Source organism: Delphinus delphis, chromosome 12 (genome assembly GCF_949987515.2).
Source record: "Delphinus delphis chromosome 12, mDelDel1.2, whole genome shotgun sequence".
Taxonomy (NCBI): Eukaryota; Metazoa; Chordata; class Mammalia; order Artiodactyla; family Delphinidae; genus Delphinus; species Delphinus delphis.
In genome coordinates this window covers 56,138,325-56,161,068 of record NC_082694.2, presented here as the reverse complement: position 1 = coordinate 56,161,068, position 22,744 = coordinate 56,138,325, and the positions used below count along the sequence as shown (strand labels likewise).

At 44.2% G+C, this 22,744-nt stretch overlaps 1 protein-coding gene across 2 annotated transcripts in view; it reads left to right on the top strand.

Moving 5' to 3' along the window:
• Nucleotides 1–9,916, top strand: part of EML4 (EMAP like 4) — a 152,591-nt gene extending 142,675 nt beyond the window's left edge. For both annotated transcript variants that reach the window (XM_060026735.1, XM_060026734.1), the window contains 4 exons: nucleotides 4,246–4,333; nucleotides 4,816–4,914; nucleotides 7,894–8,024; nucleotides 8,934–9,916. In XM_060026735.1, the coding sequence (XP_059882718.1) occupies nucleotides 4,246–4,333; nucleotides 4,816–4,914; nucleotides 7,894–8,024; nucleotides 8,934–9,407 (792 nt within the window). In that variant the 3' untranslated portion in view covers nucleotides 9,408–9,916. The remainder of the gene's footprint in view (nucleotides 1–4,245; nucleotides 4,334–4,815; nucleotides 4,915–7,893; nucleotides 8,025–8,933) is intronic.
• Nucleotides 9,917–22,744: the final 12,828 nt, after the last annotated feature.

Genomic DNA, 22,744 nt, shown 5'->3' with positions numbered 1-22,744 from the left:
TTGGAAGTGTTGAGAACTGCCAAGTTTATCAATTGCATGACACTTTGCCCTCTCCAGTTAGGCAGCTTTTATCTTTAGAGCATATGAAGTATTATTTTGAAATATCTTCAGGAACTGTTAAAGCTTATAGTACTCTTTGAGGCTATAATGAAAGGCTCAGCCACTCTGCTTTTCTAATTATCTTCTGTTCTGTGCTTTGCTTCCAGCTCTCACTTCTTGCTGTCTGCTTCCACCAGCTGGTCTTATAGTCTCATATTAACTCCTTTTATCTGTTGTCTGCTATGATACAGGACAAAAAAAACTGGGTTAATGCTGGCTCTGCTGCTTACTAGTTTGCAACTTTAGGCAAGTTAACTTCTCTGAGTCTTAATTTTATTATCTTAAAACTGGAGATTATAATAGTTCCTACTTTCATAGGATTGTTGTAAAGATTAAAATGTGGCAACTAGACCTACTCTCAGAGTTCCAAATACAAATGCTGTTTTCTCTTTTGTTTCCAATATTTCCTGTTACTAGTTAACATTTAAATGACCCTATAGCTTCAGAAACATACTGGGCTTAGAACTTTAGGAAGTGTCCCTCTAATAAATTGTAACCAAGCAGTTGAAACTGTCCCTGAGTGCCAACATAATAGCTCTGTGTTTGACTCCAGTTCCTGTATACCTTTAACACTGCTACTCAAAGATCTTAGCCCAGGAGATGGAGTGTAATGAAGTTGTAGTGATATACTAAAAAAGCATTACAGAGTCTGTTAGAATACGCAAGAAGTGCTGGTAAAATAAGTGTTTTTTGGTCAGGATTTTGGTGAATGAAAATATATATAAGAAAGAGAAGAGTAAAAGACTTTTAAAACTGTCTACCTAGAAATCTCCAAGAAAATTACCCATAAAACTAATGCAGTACGTATTTCAATATTACCATAACAGTTAGGAATTATATTGCAATACTTGGTGGCTTCAACAAATGAGGGATGTGTTCCTATTTAAAAGAAGTCATCAGGGACTCAGGGTCCTTCTTTCTTTCTACTCCATCATCCTCAATAAGGTGCTGCTGGAATTCCAGTCATCCCATCTTAGTTCTAGGGGGACAGAGCAAGGGGGAAAAAGACACTCTTCCTCCTAAGTCGATTTTTAAAGTTTTCCTGGAAGCCCCACTCAGTGACTTCTGCCACCCATAGCTGCAAAAGAGATTAGGAAATAACAGTGTTTTAACTGGGCACTTAAGAGCATGTGGAATGGATAAACTATGCTCTACAAATCTACAGTCTAAAGATTGGATTGGACAGGCTACACTCTACAGTCCACACTCTAAAGGTCAGCTTTCTCTCACACCAGCAAAGCACGTCAAAAATGTGATGGGAAAAAAATCCTAATTGCAGTAGTTACAAAAACTGTGATGCTTTGAGAATAGACCTAGCAAGAAAAGCACAGGAAGCTATGTGAAACATGGCTGAAACACAAACTAAGAAATGAAAAAATAGACATATTTCTAGAAGAAAAGACTTCATAAACATGTCTGTTCTCTACAAACTATTCTCTAAATTTGATGCACAATATTTATGAGCTTGATAAAATGGTTCTAAAGTTCATCTGAAATTTTCCTCATACCACGGAACTATCACAGTTGGCTGGGAATAGGCAGATAGACTAATGGAACAGAAAAGAGAGTCCAAAAGCAAATCTCTGTTTATGTGGAAGTTTAGGTATTTCAAATCAGTAGAGAGACAGTGGACTCTTCTCAGCCTGCATCACAGCTACTAACCACAACTTTGTTTACGAAATTAAATACAATTCAGTTTCCTGGGAGCACTGGCCACATTTTGAGTACTCAGAAGCCACAGGTGGCTAGTTACTTCTGCATTGGACTGTGCAGATACACAGTTTCATCACTGCAGAAAGGTCCATTGGATGTCACTACCCTAGAGGGTGAGGGGACACCTGGATACCTACTTAGGAAAAAAGTTAGTCCCCTAACTGAAGGCCTCTGGTACTTGTTTGAAAACTCCTCAGGTAATATTAATATACAGCCACGGTTGCAAACCACTGATGCAGATGACAACCTTCCATGTGATTAACAAAGATTCAGCTGAGATATTTCTTATTTTTCCAGTTATTCTTAGGCACCATCACTTGTGATTGTTATTGTGGTTACACCATTCAGCTGCTTAAAGGCAGTGATGAAAGTATCAGCTTAAGAGTACTCTGTTTCTGTTCAGCGAGGTGTACTTTTTGCTCCCAACTGTGTCTGTGCCTGTGGGGTGACGTTTGAGGGTGTTTTCCCCCAAGTCTTGTATGTGCCTTGCGTGGCCTAAGAGTTGGGTGAGACAAGGGTCCTCTGAGGTGGTCTGGGAAGGCAGCACCATAGACTCCCGACAGACAGTTGCATCTACTCTTTTCTTTGCTTCTTTATTGGACTCCACATCAGCGAAAAAATACTCACTTCGTTTTCCAATATAAATTGATAACTTTCCCGAAGGTCTTTTCTAAATTTGGGGGCTTTTCCTGCTCGAGTTCTCTTTGAGAATCCTTTATATTGACTTACCATCTAAATATGCTGTGTCCAACACAGATGTGAATTACACGCATGTTATGTATCCACACGTTGCCTTTGATGCTTTTCTAAATAATACTATTAAAGTATTTTCACAAAGGTTCAAACACTTTGACATGATTAATCTGGTTAAATCCTTCATTCATGTAGCACCAGTTTTCTTATCTTAGAAGCCTGGCTTCTCTGGATTCCAGAGCCAGGCATCAGATCCATGAACACTATGGAAAAGATCTGTGTGAACCCCACCCTCCTGCCATATTCAGAAAATACCCAAGAACCACATGTGTCTTTCTGGCATTGAAATTGATTTCTTGTTAAGTTGGGAGGTCTCCCACATGCCTCGCAAGTGACTCCCAACCTGTTTGCTGACATACCAGCTAATCTCCAGGGACTTCAGGAAGCTTCACAGGTCTCAAATTCACATAATTTAAATTCATTTAAATGTATAAATGTGGGTATTTGCCATGCAGCACTTTTGTGGAGATATAGCTCCAGAGAGGTTTTAGGTTATGTCATTTGGCTTCAGAAGGCTACTGGAATAATTAAAATACTTTGTGAAAATCATTGAAAACTACACCTAAGGTATTTTGAATTTATTAACTTTAAAAATAAAAACCATGGGCTTCCTTGGTGGCGCAGTGGTTGAGAGTCCACCTGCCGATGCAGGGGACACGGGTTCGTGCCCCGGTCCGGGAAGATCCCACATGCCGCGGAGCGGCTGGGCCCGTGAGCCATGGCCGCTGAGCCTGCGCGTCCAGAGCCTGTGCTCCGCAACGGGAGAGGCCACAGCGGTGAGAGGCCCGCGTACCGCAAAAAAAAAATAAAAAATAAAAACCATGTGAGCAGAAAGCTAGTAATTCAAAATGTACAATTGAAATTAAATGTTTTAATACAGAGTGTAGGAGATAAAAGTGATTTTTGAGGCTCTGTCAGCTTTGGTGTAAACTGTAAGACCTGTGTGATTTATCTGCAGTTTATTGGAAATAATCAAATGCTTACATGTGAAGCCAACAAAATATGGCATTTGGTAATTTTTTTGTTTGAATTCCTGGTGTTAGTAAAAACCTAGGCAGAAAAAGATCACTGTCTTCTTGTTTAAGGAGTCAGATGATTATTGGATCCAGCTGTTTGGAGGGAGTGTGATGTTGGATAACTTTTCCCAAAAAATATTCTTTGGAGATAGGAGTTTTTTTAGACCTCCATGTGCCATGGGTACTGAAGCAGCAGCCCAGGAAAACTGTACTCTTTTTGTACACACATGGAACCAATACTTCATTATCAAAAAGGAAGTCACCCTAATTAGGGACATTAGTGACTTGAAATAAGGCCTGAGGTTGTGGTATCTGTTTCAGTGTCTTTTAAGAGACTGTCTTTCTTGGAAGTGTAGCACAGGTAGTACTTGGTGCTGGTATCAAAATGGAGAGACCAGCAGGATACTCCCAGGTTCCAAGTGCCTACCATTTCCACTGTGGTCAGATCTCTTCAGTTCCACAGTTCTAGCTCCCAAGAAGATAGTGTGAAAAAGAACCAAAGACCTGTTCTGAGCCCTGTTCAGTTCCAGAGGCCATGGTACTGCTCTCTCTACTTCAGGAATTCCCAGTGAATGGCTACTCAGAAGACAGTACTGGCTACTATGAGACTATTTATCATTCAGAACTCTAAACGCTTTCTAATAGTTGATGTGTTACTTCCTAGGGACATTCCAGCTATATCACACACCTTGACTGGTCTCCAGACAACAAGTACATAATGTCTAACTCGGGAGACTATGAGATTCTGTACTGTAAGTATGAATGATTACATACGGCTGAGATGTGTCTGTCAGGGGCAGTAAAGAGCAGGCTGCATGGACTCTGAATTGTGCAGCCACTGCACACTGGCCCCTCTAACCTGAAGAAGCATGTGCTACTTGGAGCTGGCTAAGGAATGAGAATCTCAAAGTAATGAGTTCACTTGAATGTCATGAGAAATTATTCAGGGGGACTGATCCTGCTCTGAATGGTTCTGTATTTAACAACTTTTCCTGGAGGCAGGAAGGAGTACAATGGATGGGCATTTATGCATTTTAAAGACAAAACAACTTCAGTGGGAAACAGTTTATAGTTCTATAAACCGTGTTAAACACTTTCTTTTCAAGTGTGTCTTAACATTTTCAGTGTATGGATTATAAATACAAGTAAACGTGGCTAGTTTGAGTCAAGATGCATTTTCAAATACATTTGTACACTAGCACTGTGATTATACTTCCTGTTTCTAAATTTAAAGGGGACATTCCAAATGGCTGCAAACTAATCAGGAATCGATCAGATTGTAAGGACATCGATTGGACAACATACACCTGTGTGCTAGGCTTTCAAGTCTTTGGTAAGGACATTGCACTTGATGGGAAAAGGCGATTTGTGGTGTTTTTATGTATAATACTTAAATTTCTAAATGAAAAATAGTCTACATGTGTTTTTTTAATTTTTGAAGTATAGTTGAATTACAATGTTGTGTTAATTTCTGCTGTACAGCAAAGTGATTCAGTTATACATACATATACATACTTTTTCATATTCTTTTCCATTATGGTTTATCACAGGACATTGAATATAGTTCCCTGTGCTATAGGACCTTGTAGTTTATCCATTCTGTATATACCAGTTTGCATCTGCTAACCGTAAACTCCCAATCCAACCCTCCCCCACCCTCCTCCCCCTTGGCAACCACCAGTCTGTTCTCTATGTCCCTCATTCTGTTTCTTTTTTTTTTTTAATAAGAGATGCAGAGTGTATTTTTTTTAAATATCTTTATTGGAGTACAACTGCTTTACAATGGTGTGTTAGTTTCTGCTGTATAACAAAGTGAATCAGTTATACATATACATATATCCCCATATCTCCTCCCTCTTGCATCTCCCTCCCACCCTCCCTATCCCACCCCTCCAGGCGGTCACAAAGCACGGAGCTGATCTCCCTGTGCTATGCGGCTGCTTCCCACTAGCTATCTACCTTATGTTTGGTAGTGTATATATGTCCATGCCACTCTCTCACTTCTGTTTCATAGATAAGTTCATTTGTGTCATATTTTAGATTCCACATATAAGTGATATTATATAGTATGTCTTTCTGACTCACTTCACTTAGTACTCTTTAGTGTTATCACTATTAATGCACAGTTCAGAGAAGCTGAATGTATTTACGATTGAACCAATATGAGGTTTATTCTCTGCAGAATTCAGCAGACTTTTGGTCCCCAATAAATATGAAAGACAATTAAAAAGGAAAGGCATTTACATAATAGTATAGATTGCCTTTCACAATTTTTTCCTGCAAGTGAAAATTGAAGCTTTCAAATTTGTAAAGGCATTTTCAAAATAACAGCTTTATTGAGATACCATTCACATACCATATAATTCACCTGTTTAAAGTGCACAATTTGGTGGGTTTAGCATATTCATAGGATTGTGCACCCATCTTCACTATCTGATTTTAGAACATTTTCATTACTCCAAAAAGAAACTCTGCCCATTAGCAGTCACTCTCTCCCTCCTCCTTCCACAACCTCCCAGCAACCACTGATCTTCTTTCTTTTTCTAATGATTTGCATATTCAGGACAGTTCATATAAATGGAATCATGTACTATGTGATCCATCGAAACTGACGTCTTTCCTTTAGCACAGGTGTTGAAGGTTCATCATGTTATAGCATGTATCAGTACTTCATTTTACGGCTGAATAACATCCCTTTGTATGGCTATACCACATTCGGTTCATCATCAGTTGATGGACACTTAAGTTGTTTCCACTTTTTATTATAAATAATGCTGCTGTGAACGGTTTTCATGTAGACATGTTTTCATTCTCTTGGGTTATACCTAGGAGTGGAATTGCAGGGTCAAATGGTAACTGTGTTTAACCTTTTGAGGAACTGCCAGACTGTTTTCCTAAGTGACTGCACCATTTACACTGCCACCAGCAGTGTACGAGGGTTCTGTTTCTCCACATCATTGTCAACAGTTGTTATTCTTTTGCATGTGGGTGTCCAATTATCCCAGTACCATACTGACATATAAAGGCATTTTCAGTAGACATTATTTAAAGATAAAATGTGGAGATCATTCCTAACCTCATGTTTTGGACATTTCTAGAAATCCTGTCCTTTGACAGTTTTCTCAGTCTTTGCCAATCTGTAGGAATTCTTCTGAGAAAGTTAGGATTAAAAAGAGATGTTATACTCTAATTAGAATATTGGATATGGATGTGGCACCAGTACCTAAAGCAATTCCCAAAATATTAGATATTTTTCCATTAACAGTGTATCTCTGCCTTCTGAAAAGTTGGACTCTCTCCTGCACTCTGATGGTAGATCTGAAAATTTCTTTATGCTGTGTGCATTAGAAAAGTAATCCATTATGGGTACTTGTTCTAAATACAACTGCTACTGAGATGAAGAAGCCTACCAGGCTTGGAAGAAATTAAAACAAAATAACCCTGACTAGTCCGTAAACAAATTCATTATTCTGGGTGAAGCTGAAGCAGTGGCCAATAGCTAGTAACTTGCCTTGTTATTTTAGTGAAACAATATTTAATTTACTTATTAAGAGATGTCAGTCAAGAAGTGTTTCATCTTTAGTGAATTTACAAAAAAAAAAATTGTTCTCTAGAGCAGTACTGAACTACAGGAGGCCAGCATCTCAACTGTTATATATTGTATGTTTTTAGTCTAGTAGAGGTTTGTGCTGATTATGTTGAACATGATTACCAGTGCCTCATAATGATTCAGAATAATTAAATTCGCTGTGTCAACCTTTGGACATAAGTAATGGTTTATGGAGACTTCTATGGATAACATGATAGACTAGTGGATGGCCTATACATTTCCATTAAGAATCTCTATGAGGTGTTTTTTTTAAGTGCCTGCCTGAAAGGGAGCAGAGTCCACTCTGAAGAATTAGTGCTATGGCATTGTTTCTGCACTGTGCTACAGAAATAACTGAGAATTTCCCCTCCAACTGGAAACTTTAAACAGGAGGAGCTTATGGTCAAGGTGAGACGACCTAAAACTAAATTTATTAGCACCACCTGCTGGTTACTAGTGAGTATTTTGAGTCTTAAAGTTTAAAGTCTTAAATTTTCCATCTTGAGGTTATTTCAGTTTATTATTAGATTTTGGATAAAATTTCATCATTTGAATGAAGTATTGAGCCACTAAGAAATCTTTAAGGGAAATTTAGCAGCTAAGAGTTTGAACACGGATGAAAATTAAGATTCTAAAATAAACACACGTAGCATGGCAGTTGTATTTTTCAGGCTAATTTTTCTATCCCCCCCCCCCCGCCCCCACCATGTTTCCATATCAAAGGTGTCTGGCCAGAAGGATCTGATGGGACAGATATCAATGCACTGGTGCGATCCCACAATAGAAAGGTGATAGCTGTTGCTGATGACTTTTGCAAAGTCCACCTGTTTCAGTATCCCTGCTCCAAAGCAAAGGTAAAGTCAACTTAATGAAAACTAGTGTTATAGGGCCTTTTGTTTGGGGATAATTTTTGTTTGGGAATATATTGTGTCAATGGTGGGAAAATATTCATAGGGTTACTAATTACTGTCTGTGATACTACAGTGCTTGTGGGGAGGGAATAGGGTCATCTGTAAGCATCCAAGCAGGCAGTGCTTGTCTTTTCCTTCCTCATTAAGGTAAAGGAGAAGACAGAGAAGCCACTTGATGATGTTTTATTCATTTTTGTTTATTGTCCTTTTTTTTTCATTTTGATACCTTGGTAGTTTTTTTGTTGTTTTTTTTTTTTGCGGTACGCGGGCCTTACTGTTGTGGCCTCTCCTGTTGCGGAGCACAGGCTCCGGACGCGCAGGCTCAGTGGCCATGGCTCATGGGCCCAGCCGCTCCGCGGCATGTGGGATCTTCCCAGACCAGGGCACGAACCCGTGTCCCCTGCATCGGCAGGCGGACTCTCAACCACTGCGCCACCAGGGAAGCCCGATACCTTGGTAGTTTTAAATTTCTTCTAAACATATTAAAACATTTTATTTTTGGTACATGATCAACATTATGACTCCCAAATCGTCTCTAATCTTTCCAACCTAGTAAATTCTCCCCTAGCCGTCTCAGTAGAATAGTCACTAAACTCTTAACAAGTATGCAGAAGAGACATTTTTTTTACAGTCTGAAAGTACAGCTGTCCAGTTACTTTGTTTCTCCCACATAAATAGGTATTAAAAAGAAAATTACTGCTAGCTTTATTCCTCAGAGTCAATGACTTGTGGTTTTGATCTGAATTACCTGTTTCACAAACTGAATGACCTCCCTAACCTAGTCACCTCCATTGCTGTAAGTAGGCATGTGAAGAATGAGTTTAATTTTCCTATCTGATTTATTTCATGTAGGCTCCCAGTCACAAGTACAGTGCCCACAGCAGCCATGTCACCAATGTCAGTTTTACTCATAATGACAGTCACCTGATTTCAACTGGTGGAAAAGACACGAGCATCATTCAGTGGAAACTAGTGGAAAAGTTATCTTTGCCTCAAAATGAGGTTGTAGCAGATACTGCGCTCACCAAAGCCCCCATCTCTTCCATTGAAAGTGTCATGCAGTCTGATGCTCCCACACCACCTCCTTCCCAGCCCTTAAATGAGACAGCTGAAGAAGAAAGCAGGATAAGCAGTTCTCCCACACTTCTGGAGAACAGCCTGGAACAGACTGTGGGGCCCAGCGAAGACCACAGTGAGGAGCAGAGTGAGGGGGGCAGCGAAGACCTCGGTGAGCCTGTTTATGAAGAGCCAGCCCATGAGATGAGTGATGAGCAGAGCGAAGGCGCTCTTCCCGGGGACCAGCAAGACCCTTCACCCCTGTCCTAACACCAGGACTTCCGCGTGACTCACTTTTTTCCTCCAGCTGCATGATGTGGTCTTGTGATAAAGTTTCAGATAACAGGCCAGGAAGTGATGGAGAATCACTATTGACGGAGATTTTGGTTTCCACGTAATCTGTTTTCAATAGTCTTATCTTCCGTCTCTTAAATGCAGTCGACCTAAAGGTTCGGTTTGATGTGTGTTGAAAATTAACCAAACTTAATAGTAGGAAAAGACTGAAACATTAATTGTGTCTCGGAAATTACTGTGTACGTGAGTGGTATGATGTTAATACTGGAAACAAAAATAGCGGTTGTATAGATTTTAAATAAACCCCTCATTATCTGAGCAGGTTTTCTTCAGGAACAAGCAGAGGCATCACAAACACTGTTACTCATCTGCTGGCTCAGACTGTGCTACTTTTTTTTCCTGATGCTGAAAATCAGAAAAACAAAACAAAAACCAAAAAAAACCTCCCACCCCAAATGTCTAGTGGAAATTTTTTAGTTAAAAACTTCATTAGTGCCATGAGCAGTGGTGTTGCCTTCTTAAATAATAACACCCTTTTCTTACGTAGCCAGCAGATGTCCAGATGTGCTTGTTAGTCTACCATGTAGGTGCTGCCTTTTCTAAGCCCCTTAATTTCCTGTGTGCAAATCTATTTTATCTTAGAACTAAGAAAGCAGTGGTTTGTTAAAGAGCTTTTAATGTATATTAAACCATTGATACTCCGAAATAATGGATTCCTCCAAGGATTCCTTTGCTGGCCTAAACATTTTCAAATGTTTGGCATTCAAGTGAATGAACAGAAGAAACCGCACGCCTATAAAATTACACTTGGCTAATCTTAGCTTAGCCTTCATCATAATTTGCTCCTTCAATAACAGAAATATTAATAAAGTTTAAATGATTGAATTGGTGCTTGAAATTCACTGGTTTAGGTGTAATTTTTATACAGATTATTGAGGGATAAAATACTCAACAAATGGCAAATTCTTTTTTATATAAGTGTGAATAATAGTCACAGGCATTTTTGATAAATTGCATACTAACAGACCTGCTATACACAGTGATCTTTCTCTGGTGGAGTTGCTGTAAGCCTTGCAGTTCTGATGTGGCTATCCTCTGCTGTTTGGGGGCAGTGCATGTGTTATTATGCATTGGATAGTTGTTTTTTTAAGTTTTGTCAGATGATTGTTTTTCTTAAGTATGTGTTTCCTATTTTCAAAATAATTACTGACAAATATGCATTTCCTATATATTTGTTTATACTTTGATTATAAAAAAAGACTTTTATTTTTTAACTTGCAATGTTTTGATATCTTTTTTTTTTGGTTAGATCATGTTTAGAAACTTTGGATGAGTTCAAAAGTCTTAAGTATGCAAGTGTTTACGTGACTGTGCCATTCCAAAGTGCATCAGAACTGTCATTCCCTTCTACTGTCTTCTCAGGAGTAATACAAATCAGGTATTTCATCATCATTTGGTAATACACAAACTTCAGTGAACTCCCAAGGACACTCACGACATTTGTATTCACATGCTGTATGTAAGGGTGTGGGTATGTGTGAAGGGGTGAGTGTAGACACTCACTCTGTGTATCTCTATATAAGAAGATATGCACCACACTGAAAATACTCAGTGTGTTATCTCTGTGTATAGATATATGTCCATGTATTTCTCTTTCCTTTTGTTTACAACTGTTCAAAAAAAAAAAAACCTCAAAGTAGTTCTCTTCAGAAGAAGGGAGGTAGACTCCAAGCAACCCATCATTTTTCAGTATGTTTGTACATAATTATCAGAGAGCAGCAGTAGTATCAGGCATATATATTTGCCTATTAGCTATGGTGACTGAATCATCAGGTCAGCATGTGCTATATACCCTGCAAGAAAAATACTATGAGATGAACAAGTAATTCTAGGAGAAGAAAAAGCATTTCGTTAAGTACCCGGGGGATACCACTCTCCATGATAAGCAGGGAGTTTATTTGGGGACATCAGTCACCTTTGGGGTTGCTGTGTACCATGAAATTTATATTCGTGATATCTTGGGTGGTAGTTTCCAAAGACACTACTAATACGCAGAAAGCGTTCCAGCTCTACTGCTGGCGACTACTGTTTAACAGTCAACTAAATCTGTGATAATGGTTGGAAGTGGGTGGGATTATGAAATTGTAGATGTTTTTAGAAAAACTTGTGAATGAAAATGAATCCAAGTGTTTCATGTGAAGATGTTGAGCCATTTCTATCATGCATTCCTGTCTTATGGCAGAAGATTTTGAAGATATTAAAAAATAAAATGTTTCATTTGTCTCTCCAAATGTGTCTTGAGTCTTTTTTCATTTATGCTGCTAGTTTCCGTGACTGTCCAATCATCAGAAGACATGACAGTTCAGAAGGACACATTTATCAGTTGACCACTGCCACTGCTATGGATACAGCTATTCTGGAGTGACAGACTCCATCTCATAATGTTAGAGGAAATTACTTCTCATTTATGCTTCCATTTAATAGGGAATAGCTTTGTTTTAATTTATTTCATGTCTACACTCTCTCCAGTGTTTGTTAGGTAATCCTGGTGATCCTGGTTACCTGCCTGACCCGCCTCCACTGCCTGCCTCCCCGGTGTAGCCTGCCAGAAGCCCTTGAACTCAGCGTCCCGCTTTCGCCATCTCTCCCGTGTTGCTTAGTGACACATCCTCTGTACACCGCAACCATAAATTAGCTGCTACAAATTTTTCTTTATGAAGCATTAGACTAAGAGTATCCCATACATTCCCAGTTTTACAGTCATGGAAATGATGGGGTTTTCATCATCATCTTATTCATCCTTGTTAACTATGAATATATGTTCACAGCCACTCGCATATACTAACCTGTGAGATGCTGTCTTGGGGCAGGAATTCCTCTTTCAAGAATTCAGAGACAAAACAGCTGACAGACACCAGAACCAACCCACTAAACAATATGATTTTTCTTCTTAATAAAAAAGGAGATCCAAAAAAGGAACCTCTATGGGGAAATAATGATGAATTAGATCTTGGACATATTGAGGTGTTTGTTAGTGTAACTTCTATAAGGAACTAGGTTTCTAGCTTAAAGGTGGAACTACAATGAGAGTTTAGGACAAGGACATGTTTTTAGGACAAAGGAGACGGGGCTGAAGAGCATGTGTTCAGGACTTGGGTGGAGCGGAGCAGAGCTGTTGCTGGAGGAGTCCCCGTGTGGCCAGTGCACCCCCAGACACCCCAGCTCGCAATGACAAGGGGTGTGTTGCCCTGTGGGCAAGGGGCGGGCTGGAGAGGTTCAGGAACAGGCCTGCGTTCACTTACCCAGATAACTGCCACGCCAGGACTTCGTGTGTTGTAACTTGGAAAGCTGGAGCCTCTTCCACTTACACGAGGAGAACGACATTCTCTATAAATGGAGGAAGAAGGAAAAGATGTGGGTGAAGATTCAGAGATTTTTGGAAAGGAGACGGGGAAACAGCAGAGGACTATGTCATCTCAGTCCTCAGTTCAGGAGAGGGTGAGGGCACTGCCCACAGCAACGCTGCACGTCTGTCCCCATCACAGAAATAGGCCCTGCTGAAGAGCCGCCTTTGTCCAGGATGCCCAGGACTGGCATCTTCAAGGACCATAGTAAACGTCTCCTTTGTAAAGGGGCAACTCCTGCTCTCCTCAGGGACTCTGATAATATTACACCTTTTGTGCTAATCAGTTCATCTTTTCCAAAGGAAACCTGAATTTCGACTCCACCCTCATTAATAGACCCCTACAGTAACCTCTGATACAAAGTGGACAAAGAAACTAAAAGAGAAAGAATCCCAAAAGGAGAAAACAAAGTTTCATTGTCTCTAGAAACGTCAGTGTGTTTCATTTCTATATCCATGGGTGACATCCTCAGGAGACCATAGCTTACAGAACTGAACACGTTTGTGTTTTTTGTTTTAATTTTACCAATCCAAAAGTCTAGCAGAAAAACTTAAGGGTGCCACTTCTGTATCTCAAAGGACAAAAACATCAAGAAATGTGGAAAATAAGAAACTGAGTGCTCAATGATTACAATATGGCACACATCCACAGAACGAAATGCTACTCAGCCGTAACAGCTAACACATAACGTAACACTGAAGTGCTTTCCACGTACTAACTCATTCAATTCTTCCAACAATCCTGAATTCGATTATCTCCATTTTACAGACGAGTAAACTTACAGATGAGAAGCCAGGTTACCCTAGTAGCAAGTGGCTGAGCCAAGATTTGAAGGCAGGTCCTCCTGCCCCCAGAGTTCCTGGGGCCAGCCCCGTGCTCTGCTGTGCAGCACTGCAGAAGATGCTCACTGCAGAACAGTTAATTTAGTGATTATTAGTAACAAAAAGAGAATGAAATGGGTTGAGCTTCTGGTAGGAAGGATTTGAGACCAGTATATGCAGAAACCACAGAAAGTGATTAGGCTTTGGAAAAAGCGTCTTTGGGCTCTGAACAGTCACAAAGTTGGAGGGACCCTTCCCTTGCACAAGTCCCCTCCTGTCATCCCTACAACTGGAGTGCGGGGCAGAGCTTCCAGGCATGCTGCGGCACCTGCTGCCAGTGACTCCCTGCCCTTCCTGCCTTTCTTGGCTCCTGTGTCCTCAGTCCCTGATGTTCAATTTAAACCTATTTGTGTGGAGAAGCTGCTCCCTTATTTTCCAACCTTTGAGCAATTTCCATTTCACCAAAAAAGCAGCATAGTAGCTTCTTCCTTCACCAGTCAAGTGCTTCTTCCCCTTAATCCTCCAGCCCAGGCTCAGCCAGAGGGCTTTGATCCTGCCTCTCCTCTCCCTCAGCAGTGTAAACACGCAGTCCTGAAAATAGATCTTCCTAGGGAGCCACCCAGGGACAAGCGTGAATATGCATAACTGCCAGTGTTGACTCAGTATCTCTGCGGGATTACGCAGATTTCAACCCCTGGCAGAGTTCATTTTTGCCGGATCTCACACTAAAGGAGCTGGAGACAAAGTGCTAAAAGGGCCTCAGGGAAGAAAAATAACTTTTTAATAAAAAGCAAAGCCCTCATACCTGGTCATCCCGTTTCATTCCTGATGTTCCACCAAGCCATAGTGCATCCTGGGAAGGGTCAAAGCGTACTCTGGAGCCCATCTCAGCACAGTGATGCCCATTCAGCCAACACTGGGTCGGGCTGACTTGGAGACCTGGTTGGAAGCAGGGAAACCAGAAGCTGGCATTCTCTTACCGCATCAGCCGCAGAACTCTCTCTCGGTTAACGCAACTGTGTAAGTCGGATGACCAGGAAGGGCAGGGCCTCTTCCTTCTACAGACTTCACTCACTCTACACTAAAAACGTATTGTGCTGCCGACACCTTCAAAGTGGTAGCCAGTCTGCACCCGGCGAATTTGTATGCGACTAGGAGTCATTGTTTCATCGGGTCCATGTGCAAACTGTACTGGGCTCGGCGTGGAATCCAGCAATGGAAAGATGCAGGCCCTACCCTCTCGGAGCATGGATCCTGGAAAGCCAGTCTGGAAAGCTTACCAACTGTACATCTCCATTTATAACATTCTTGAAACAGCAACATTAGAGAGCAGACTAGTGGTTGCCAGGGGACAGGGACGGAGGGGAGGGGATATCACTACAGAGGGGCAGCACGGGGGTTCCGATGATGAACAGGCTGCATCTTGGTTGTGGTGGTGATTACACGAATCTATAAGCAGGACTAAATCGCACAGAACTGCACACGCGCACACAGGAATGCAGGCAGAACTGGTGGATACTGATTAAGGTCTGTGGTCTGCATGGCTCTGTTGTACCAATGAACATTTCCTGGACATAAAACTACACATTATATAAGATGTCACCACTGAGGGAAGCTGAGGGAAGGGTTCACCAGTCTCTCTTTTTTTAAACTTCCTCTAAGTCTATAATTATTTCAAAATAAGTTTTTTTTAAATAATGATATAGAAACTCCCTTCTCTTTTATGCTTTTGAAAGGAATATGGAAACAAATATGGGCCTTAATACAACAAAAATTTTTAAATAAAATTTGTCCTTGTGCACTTGAGGTACTCCATCTGTGATCAAATAAAACACTGCTGATGTGAAACGGCGCTCCCTGCAGCTTTCCCTGCCACTTCTCTGCCCCCACGGGGTCTGTGCGAGACTTCCTAGCTGAGTGTGGGCCTGGAGGAGCCCCAGGCAAGGGAGGGGCGCTGGTCAGAGGTGTGTCTGGGAACACAGAGGCTTTACCTGCTTGCCCCCCCAGAAGCAGCCAGTGCATTACCCCTGCAGCCAGAGGAGTCCTCCCCTTCGTTGGGCATTCTGCACCCCTTCTCGAGGCCTCCTCCTGGGTCCTCACTGGCTTCCCCTTCTGACTGCTTTGAGTGTCACTGATGCTCACTCCCTTTCTTGCAAATGCTCTCCTGAAGCCGCCCCACGGCCGCCTTGCCTCAGGTGCTTGGGCTAAATCACCTTCCCTTACTCAGAAGTAATAAAATGACAAGAAAAAGAAGAATTCCACTATATAGCAGGCCCTGGTGAAACTGCGGCAGAATTGAGATTAGGTGATCAGGCTTTCTCCTTTGAGAGCGATAGTCCCCTCTGGTTTCAATGGCAAAATCCATTTTCATGTGGCCTACTGTTTGCTGCCCATGAATATCTCAGCACCAGAATCATGAGCAGGAGTGCTTGCCAGGCTTTGACATTTCCATTTAAAAGATGAATTAATTCTGAGCTGAGCCAAGAGTCCCTTTTCTCTCGAAAGAATGTGTTAGCTTCAAGCCCTCAGGCCCCTGGAGCATTGGTGAGGTCTCTCTCACACCAGTCCCACTTGAAGGTGAGTCAGCCCTTCCGTGAGGGCAAGTCAGGTATCTGACATAAAAAACCTAAGGCTGCAATGAAAAGGGCATGTTTCACTATGAGTTTAGGTAAGTTTAGGCCCCGTCTCCCTGGTCTCTTGCCCACCGGGGGCATCTGATTCTCAGGGGAGAGACCTCCTGATGAGCTCGAGGGCTCTGCCCGCCCCTGCTCTGCGAGGGCCCTGCGTCCAAGGGGCTCGAGGGAAGCAGATGAGCTGTTCTTGCCTCGGGGCGCAGGGAAGGCTGTCCCCCTCCAGGTGACGGGTGACAGGCTGAGGCCTACATCACAATAAACAATGTTTGCACTAGAAGCCATGAGCAGGGCGACAGATTGTTAGGAAAGCCTGCAGATGGCTCTGTTAATAAAGCCGCCATTCACAGCCGCCCAGGCTGAAGTGGTTTCTATGGGAAACCCTCACACTGAAACAGAAGGAAGTTCTTTTAAATTATAGTAGATAATAACATTTTTTATTAAACGTTATCAAATTTCAACACCGGGATTTGCCTGGGAGGACACTCAGGAAACCAGAGGGGCCATCTGCACTGCTGGAAACTATGACCCAAGCACGGGAGATTTCTCAGGTATGCCCTCCCTGTCCTGATTCAATGTTAGGGTCTGTTCTATGCCACTCATTCCGCAGCGCTGGGGACACACTCTAGTGACCATGGGAGGACTGGGAGGGCAGCCTCCAGGTCACTCTATGGAGCTAGCCCAGGGCTTGATCTCTAGGCGTGTGAGCGACACTGGTCACATCCTCTTTCTTGAAAACCCTATCCTCTCCTGCCAGGCACCACCGGCTTCAGGTTTCTTTCTTTCTTCCCTCCATCCACCCTTCCTCCTTCCTTATTTCCCCTTCTTTCCTTCCTTCCATCTTCCTTCTGAAGAGCAGCAGAATATGCCAGCCCCAAATATGCCACTTTGGTATGTTGATTATTCTGAGCTGTAGGCACCTGAAAAACAGCCAATCCAGTGAGAGGCTTTCTCTGAGCTCCCCATCTGCCTAAAGACAGATGCTCCAAAAGGAACTCAATTGTCAAAGATCCCCTCCCTGGAGCTTCCCTGGTGGCACAGTGGTTGGGAGTCCGCCTGCCGATGCAGGGGACACGGGTTCGTGCCCCGGTCTGGGAAGATCTCACGTGCTGCGGAGCGGCTGGGCCCGTGAGCCATGGCCGCTGAGCCTGCGCGTCCGGAGCCTGTGCTCTGCAACGGGAGGGGCCACAACAGTGAGAGCCCCGCGTACCGCAAAAAAAAAAAAAAAAATCCCCTCCCAGGAGCTTCATCAACCAAGGGAGATTGACTCTCATCCCAGGAGAGGAGACTGGAGTCCACACCACACCCAGACACACTTGTCACAAACCATCACACCTCCCATCCACCATTCTAAGGGTCCTTCATCTTCCCTAAAAATCATGCACTCTCCCCTAGGAGGCCTCCCTCCCTCCCTTTTCCCTACTAAGATGGTATTTAAGCCTGAATTTTAAGCCCGCTTGGGGAGTTGCTCATTTTTCCCTGAGTACCTCCCATGTACACATGAGGTATATGTGTTCGTAAACTTCTGTTTGTCTCTTGTTTATCTGTCTTTTACTACAGGGGTCTCAGCCAAGAACTCACAGGGTGGAAGGAAAATTACTTTTCCTCCCCTACACTTCCATCTTCCTTCCCTTCTTTCTTAAGCTTTTAAAGATTTTTTTTTTTTTTAGGTATAAATTACAGTAAAGTGCAGACATCTCAGGGTATCTGCCTATCTGCCTACACGTGTACACACCCACCCAGATGAAGAGCTGGCACGTTCCCGGCACAGAAGCCTGCCCTGTGATACCCTCCTGTCAGTACTCCCTCTCTGTTCTGACCTCTATCACCATAGATTGGCTCTGCCCAGCTTTGACTTCTATCTAAATGCAATCACAGGGTATGCTCTCTTTTGTGTCCAGCTTCTTTCACTCAACATGATGTCTGTGTTCCTTATGTTCTTAGACCCTAGGAGCCATCACAAGCTCTTGTCCTCTCCACCTGCTCCTGAAATACTGGTATTTCCCCCATTCTATTTCCTCACATTCATACACTTCCTAACAATGTAGCAGACCCCAGGCTTCCACTGCCCCTGCGTCCTGCCACCTCTCAAGTTCCTACCTCCAGTCCAGACCCCTGGGCTTATCTCCAGACACAACTGCTGACTGGAATTCCTTGCCTAGAGGGCTCACAGGCAATCCACTGTTTTCCATACGTGCCCTGCCCTGTTGACCCCCCAGTCCTGCACCTCCACTCACCCAGGAGCCAGGCTAAGTCATCCCGGGAGCACCCAGAAGCCTGCCTCACCCTGACCTCCGATGTCCAACTAAGCGTCAGGCTGTGTTCACTCTGCCTTCTTAACATCCCTGGGCTTCACGCCTCTCTCTCCATGCCCGCTGCCACTGGTCCCCAGGCTCTCATCATCTCTCAAATGAACTGTTATAACTCTTAACTAGCCCAAGGCTGCGAGTCTTTTTCCCCTCCAATCTGTCCTCCATATTGGCACCATGGATTCAAAAGAACCAAAAGAACACTGGATTCTGTGGCCATCCCAACACATACCCTTCTTGTTTACCGACTAGAGTCCAAGCCCGCTCTGGCCCGGCCCCTGGCCTGAGCCTGCCTCTCCCCCACCTCCTCTCACACATCAGCAAGTACCTTTCCCTCAGGCCAAATGTCCTTCCCCACTGTATTTAGCAAGGAACTCCTGACGCATCACTATGCAATTTCCACAGTGTCCCCTCTGAGGGTGTCCCTGCCACTCCTTGGCCTTCCTGGACCCTGGCCCTGCCTCTGGACAGTTGTGTTGCACTTTGGTTGTGCCCATCATTCTCTGACCTCGGGGACCAAGGACGGCATCACCTCTCTCTGGTCTCTACTGCCCAACACAGAATCTGGCACGCAGCAATTACGGAATGAATGGTACATGCTGTTAAAGCTTCCTGACGGTGAAGACGGGGCAAGTCCCCAGTCTGCTAGGGAGATGGGGTGCCAATCCTCAGGTAACCCCAGATCTGCTCACGGAAAAGCCCTGTGAGAAAAGACAACAGGGCACCTGATGGCCCATGAGGGAAGGCCAGAAAACTCATCAGGAGTCAGAGACAGCCCAGGGAGCTGGGGAACCAGGAAAGAGAAGAGCCAACTTGACTTCAAGCCCCAGCTCAGACATGGCCAGGTCGCCTGGCACCACTAGGAAACCGCAGACCCGAGGCGCTCCTGGGTCTGAAGCCTGAGGCATGACCATCTTCCCAAGTGGAGTCAGGCTGCCCCTTCTGTTTTTAGCAGCATCTGGTCCAGATCCCAGACCACTATGAGCTTCTTCTAGGCCCAGAGCACAGCACAAGCTCAGCAAAGACCGGCAAGCAACCCCCGCACATTCCCATTCCCAAGACACACAAATAAGGGTACAGTCAGCACCTCTGACCTCTGTCCGGACCTGAAGCTGAAGAAAGCAGATCTCCTCTCCCTGCCTCCTGAGTTCTGGGGGCCTGGAGTGAATGATCCATCTTGAGAAATCCTGGGTTGGCTTAGAGACTCTTGTTCATAACACCTCACATCCACAATCATGCAGGAAAATATGCTGCATGACAAGGTACAGGTAAGTCCTAGAGCAGAGACACAGACCTTCTATCTCACCGTCTCCCTCCCCGCTGCTGCAGTCACGAGCCCAGAGCCCGAGTGTGCTGACTCCTTCAGGACACTGAGGCTGCAGACAGGCCCGGATGAACTGACCCATCACTCAGCAGGAACAAAGCCACCCATACCCAAAGCACAGAGGCCCAGGGGGAGTTAGGTCACAGTATGGCAGGACACCCTCTCCCAACCCACAAGGCCCTTCTGGGAAGACCTTCCCTGGGGCCTGCCCCTGCCCAAGTTGGCCTGAACTGGGCAGGCGACCTTAACTAGTCCTTCATTTTATCTCCCGTGGCCGCAGGACATGTTTTTTGCAAATTACACACCTCAGTCCAAGCACCCGCAGTGATTACTTACCCCAGCCGTCCTCTGCAGCTGCAGCCTACTTCCCCTGGTGCAATTCCTTCTGATGCTCAGTGAACAGGACCCCGACTAAGGGAGGGATGGGCAGACACATAAAGTTATGAACCGATTTTCCAAATGACCGTTTCTTCAAGGACATAATTCCAGAGAAGAAAAGGGAACAGACACCAAGTATAAACAAAGGCTCTTCTGTGTGACTCTACTTTAATTAGAATGACAACTAACTGAAAGCAATTTAATGTTGGTTCACAAAAGGTTAATGGAATTCATGTTTTGTAGATGCCGAATGCAATAGAGACTTAGCCAGAAACACAAATCTAACCTTTATTCTCTTTTAATTATTCGGTCAGAATAATTTCCTGGGAGCAGGTTTAGTCTCTGGATGGCTTTAATTAAACACAACTGAACTCTGAAGTTGACATCAACTCATCCAGCTGCAGCTCAATTTTCAAATTAATCTGCTATCTCACAAGGTTTTGTGGCCTAAGCAGGGGAGGTGTCGGGGAGTGGAAGATGGGCTTGGAGCCTGACAGGTATTAACCAATTCTAGAGCATCTTACATCCTTCTTCCCCCACCCTCTCCAGTGGCAAGGCACTTCTGTAACTCCTGCTAGGACTTCCCTGAGGGGAGGGGCCCAGGCTGAGCTGAGCAACCAGGCTGCCTCCTTCCTTGGACGTCTCCCAAAGTCCTGGGCTCAGGCTCTAATCTCTCAACACCTTCAGCATAAGCCCGGTACAGCCACAGCCTGAAGCGGACCCTGGGGCCAGCAGGCCCGGTGCAGGCACCTCCTCTCTACCCTTGCCTACCTGCCCCCCACCGCCTGTCTGTCCCTCTGGCTCAGAGTGCGCAAACGTGTGAAAAGCCAGGGCGTGGCCTTCCTGCCTGGCGAGGTGCCCTCAGGAAACACCCTTATTTCCGAGACGACTTCCCTTACAGCACTCCTCCCCACCACCGCCCCCACCACCACCACCCGGCCCCAGTACCAGCCTCTCCTTTTCTGCCTTTGAAAACCCAGGTCCCTAATTTTGTCAGTTACAGTTTATAGCCATATCTAGGCCCTTTCGCAGTGAGCTTCTTCTGCTTCTTTCTAAAACTTTCCCTGCCAACTGGGAGGCAACCCCACCACTTCTTACAGCCTAGGGCACTTCAGCCGACTCCCATCATAATGCTATTTGGAGTAGGCAAGGATTCCAATCTGGCTAGTACACGCTGGACAGTCTGAAAGACCTATGCTTGGGCCCTGAGGTACAACCATGTGACCATGACAAAGCTCAGTGTCAATAGACAAGGTCCGGCCATGATGTCCTAGGAGGGCTGTGACAGAACTCAAGAAAAAAAAAGAAGTATCTAAAGAATGATATTCCAGCCACCCCGCTTGCCCTGTTTCCATTAGTTTGCAGCAGCTTCCTTAGAAAAGAGCTCTAACAGACTCTGGACCCTGAGCAAACAGCATCTCATCTCAATCTGGCCATCCCAACCCATCCTGCAGCAGCACAGCACGCCCACGCCACACAAAGGTCAGGATTCTTGATTCGAGCTTATGCAAGTGCAAATGACCCATCCCCTCTAATCTTCCGCCAGGAGGTGGCTGGGCCACCCCAGTTGCTCTGTTCATGTAATGAGAGCCAGGGTCAGCTGATGCTCCCAACTATGGGGCCGACCCACGAAGCCAAGGTGCAACATGGGTCCCGGAACAGAAGCCACAGCCAGGCTTCCTCTACCTGCACCCAGCCAGGGGGGCAACCTGTCCTCAAGCAACCAAACCCCACCAGTCTTATGGAGCTCCCAAATCAGGACAGGTGAAGGATAACAGAATTCCTTCATAACAGAGTTTCTTGACCATGTGGTTTACCAACCCTAAGCGATTGAGAGACAACCTGAAAAGGACCTAAAAATAATTCTTATAACAGTTTCCTTAAATATAATCACAGTGTTTGCTTACAAAGGCAAAGTATCTGATTCATCTTGGGGTCCCAGGCTTTGGCACGCTAATTAAATATCTGGAAGAAGCAGATTAGTGGAACTCCTTAATGACTGACTGTGGGTCAGAGGCAGCCCTGGATGACCAAGGTTGACAGCCACTGAATCTGACAAGAGGAGCACTAAGGCCAGGGTCCCACTTCTCAACCCCGACGCGGGCAGTGTTTGGTGCTAGATTAAAGAGTGCTCCAATCCAGGATACGTGCAGTCAAAATGTCAAATAAAAGTATTAAATCACTGGAACCAGACAGTATCAGAATTTCTAAGCAGTCAATCATTATTGTCCCTGGTATAACCTCTAGCTACTGAGTATCAACAGGCCAGAAAGTGAAAGGTTTGCACAGCTTCCAGCCATAAGAAAAGCCCGATAGAAGACTTGGGCATTAGGAACCTCAACGTCAGACAAGCCTGAGAAGCCAGCCCAGGGCCACACACATAACGGAGAGGAAAAGTATATAAACCAAAGAAAGCCAGCCAGTGCTGTAACAGTCAATCCCACCCT